This window comes from Diaphorina citri, unplaced genomic scaffold (assembly GCF_000475195.1).
Source record: "Diaphorina citri unplaced genomic scaffold, Diaci psyllid genome assembly version 1.1 scaffold65977, whole genome shotgun sequence".
In the NCBI taxonomy this organism is placed as follows: domain Eukaryota; kingdom Metazoa; phylum Arthropoda; class Insecta; order Hemiptera; family Psyllidae; genus Diaphorina; species Diaphorina citri.
In genome coordinates, this window is record NW_007443220.1 from 7457 (window position 1) to 10582 (window position 3126).

General features: G+C 35.5%; 1 protein-coding gene across 1 annotated transcript; it reads left to right on the plus strand.

Moving 5' to 3' along the window:
* The first annotated feature begins 265 nt into the window (after positions 1–265).
* Positions 266–3071, plus strand: LOC103523976 (probable RNA-binding protein 18). The gene is made up of 5 exons (XM_008488985.3): positions 266–481; positions 972–1063; positions 1312–1525; positions 1835–1923; positions 2098–3071. The coding sequence occupies exons 1-5, from the start codon at positions 467–469 to the stop codon at positions 2207–2209; spliced, it is 522 nt and encodes a 173-aa protein (XP_008487207.1). The 5' UTR covers positions 266–466; the 3' UTR covers positions 2210–3071.
* Positions 3072–3126: the final 55 nt, after the last annotated feature.

Here is a 3126-nt window from a genome sequence, read left to right on the forward strand (position 1 = left end):
TGGACAGAGGGAACTTTAACTGCTTATGGTGCTTATCGTCCCGAAATCGAAGAGAGAAGGAAGACAGGATATAGGAGAAAGCCAGCCGTTCGAGAACGAACATTCCATCAGCGATAAAATCCGTGCACGTTGAGAATCCGAACTCGCGTGCCTAAAAAATGAGCTGTACATTATGACGGATTTGGCAGACAGCATTGTCTACGTTTTCCAACTTGAAATCTGACAACACTGTTTTTGTGTTTGTGCAAAATTCAAAAATAATATATTCAAAATTCAAATTTTCAAATTCTTCTCTTCTACTTCTAGTTCTAGTGTAAAGATTGTTGCCATTAGCAATCTCTTTGAATAGCGGTGATGTAAATCTCCTTCTCTTGACACAGATTTTGTAGAATCACCTCCAAAAGTTCCCGATGGCTTGAACTCTCCCTGTCGAAATTGTTGGAGTTGACATCCGTCCCCGAGTACAATGGCAGACAAGGACGTAAGTCAGGTCCATCCCTAGTTTCTGTTGTGTACTGTCCAGTTGCATCCTCTACAGACTTATGTAGCTCTACTTACCTCTCAAAGGCAGCAATACCTATTCACTCCTCAAAAATGTAAATAATAATAATAATAGACTCTTGAGTGGAAGATAACCACTAGGTGAGGTTAACACCGGAGTCGTTCTCTACCACCTAACCCTTAGAGCTCTATTATTATGTGGTCCAATTCTCAAATAAATGAAGATAAAATTTCATGCCTCAGCTGGGATTAAGACACCCTCTTGTTTACCAGGTGAGTGTCTTGACCACCATGTCACTGAGGTAGGCCACTAATTGGAATTTTGAGGAAGCAGTCACTGTTTGGTTTTATCAGAGCTCAAACTTTGACAGTTTTCCTGTTCAAATTCACCAAAGTGTATTTTAATGTTAAATAAAGCCTCAAATTTAATTATCTCAATAATATGACTGTGAATGTCTGTTACTTTTCAGAAGAAAATGACCGAGGGAGGACCTAGTAGTTCTCAGGAAGAAACCAATGAGAGAAGATTGTGGATAGGAAATCTAGACATCAGAGTTACGGAGTGAGTATTTAGATAAAAGTACTTGAAAATTGGTACATACCTATGACTTATGGTTATACTAATTTATAAACAAGGTGGTTAACTCAAAGATTGTGAGGGCATTTGGAAATTATCTTAATAGATGATCTATTGTAATGGCTAAATGCCAGTATAAATTACAGGTCTGTTAGGTTCTATAAGTAAAGTGATGTTTTGCAATGTATTCTATTTAACACAATTGAACTTTCTCTCTGTTTCATGATAAATTGATTCCGACTCATGAAACTCCTTCAATCGTTTGGAAAACTGGAAAAATTTGACATGCTCTTTCACCGAACTGGACCTCTGGCAGGCCAACCTAGGGGATATGCATTTGTCACATACAAGGATAAAGCAAATGCTGCCAAGTGTATGAGCAAACTGAATGCTTCCAAATTGGGAACACGGGTGATTGTTGTGAAGTATGCTCACAACATGAGCAAGGTAGCTGTGATTAGTTTACATTCCCCCCCCCATATTTTTAGTTGGTAGCTTAATCTTATTTGGTTATTTAGCTAGGGTCAGGAAGGGGGTGTTAAAGAGAATTTTTACTTCTTTTCTTCACCTTCTGCATGGCAAGGAAGTTTGTTCCTCTATTCTTTAGACTCTCAAGTTTAGAATCTAAAGAATAGTTTTCACTATAATTACTAGTAGTGAAATAATACTTGCCCTCCGTCTTCCACTGTTAGCTTCTCTCACTAATTTTCTGATGAGATTATTTTTGTTAATTTAACCTTTGTCTCAACATTTCAGGAGGAAATGGAGAAATCTAAAGTGAATTTGAATTTACCTGTCCTGATAGGAGTCAAAAAGGATGAACAAGATAAAAGAGAACTCAAGAAGTAAGTAATAATAAAATACATCTAGCTATCAGATTTCTTACCTCACAGCTCTTTCTCACTCTCACTGACTATAATTAAAACCGTCAGGTTAATAGCAAACTTTTAATGGAATAGCCTTCTTGTTTCCTCAGGAAAAGGAAAAAGTAGTACTAACTGTATTTTTTCTGCTTACAGCCGAATGTCAAAAATTCAAGAAATAGAAGCCAAATTGAAGATGATGGAAAAATCCAAAGAAGATCTTGCTGATACCCTATTGAAGAAAACTTGCAGCTCCTATAAATCTTGATTGGATATGAGCAATACTTTTGAACCCCATGATGTATCATCTTTGGTGTATAAATTGTACAAAAATCCTATTTTATGGAATGTTTACAAAATCATGAATTGTAAAAAGACTCAAAGGTATCAGTAGTAGTACAGTTTGTATAAAACCTAGTTGATCAAACTCTGTGTATTTTTAGGGTATAACAAGAACAAATAACATCTTAATAAATTAAATTGATCTAGTCCTGGTTAAACATTTGCGCAAACTGTTGAACAGATAACGAAATCTTCAAGCTGAAAACTATCTAGGTAGGAGGACAACTAGGTACCTATACCTAGTTGATATGGAAAAAAAAAAATCGATTTTTGTTTCACATTTTTATATTCTTTTTGTCTCCGTATTTTGTGTCTCGTTTTAATTTATTTTTTAATGCTATTAAACTTTTTTTTTACCTCAAAAATTATTTCTTTCTTCTTCTTTAATAGTGAAATTATGTACCTATTCAAGAATACTAACACCAGCTTCAGGCTGGTTACAACCAGTGGCTCTATAGAAATGCCCAATGGCTTTTTTTTTCTACCAGAGGATTTTCACAAGCATGCCATAACCTTGGAATAACTAACAATGCTCATGATGAGCACAGTCAGGCAGAGAATAACCCACATTGCCTTCATAGGTGTGTTCTACATTTAATTAACATCTGATAAAAACATTGAACATGGATGACTAAGGAGAGTGATGAAGATGTATGAAACAACTCCGAATGAAAGCTCTGAAAATAAACACAGTGTCCTCCAAGTAGGTTCATTTTGTTTCATTGTTCCACAACCCAAAAAAGCTGATGTATGTTAACTTTTTTAAAACAACTTTCATCCAATTTGTGGAGAGATGTAAACTGACAGTAGACCACATCTAATCTTGACATTGGGAATTTAATA

Excerpts from the sequence above, each read along its gene's own strand:
- LOC103523976 (XM_008488985.3), top strand. Across the intron at positions 1,064-1,311 it reads CTAGACATCAGAGTTACGGA|ATTCCGACTCATGAAACTCC; the intron begins GTGAGTATTTAG and ends CATGATAAATTG. Across the intron at positions 1,526-1,834 it reads ATGCTCACAACATGAGCAAG|GAGGAAATGGAGAAATCTAA; the intron begins GTAGCTGTGATT and ends TCAACATTTCAG.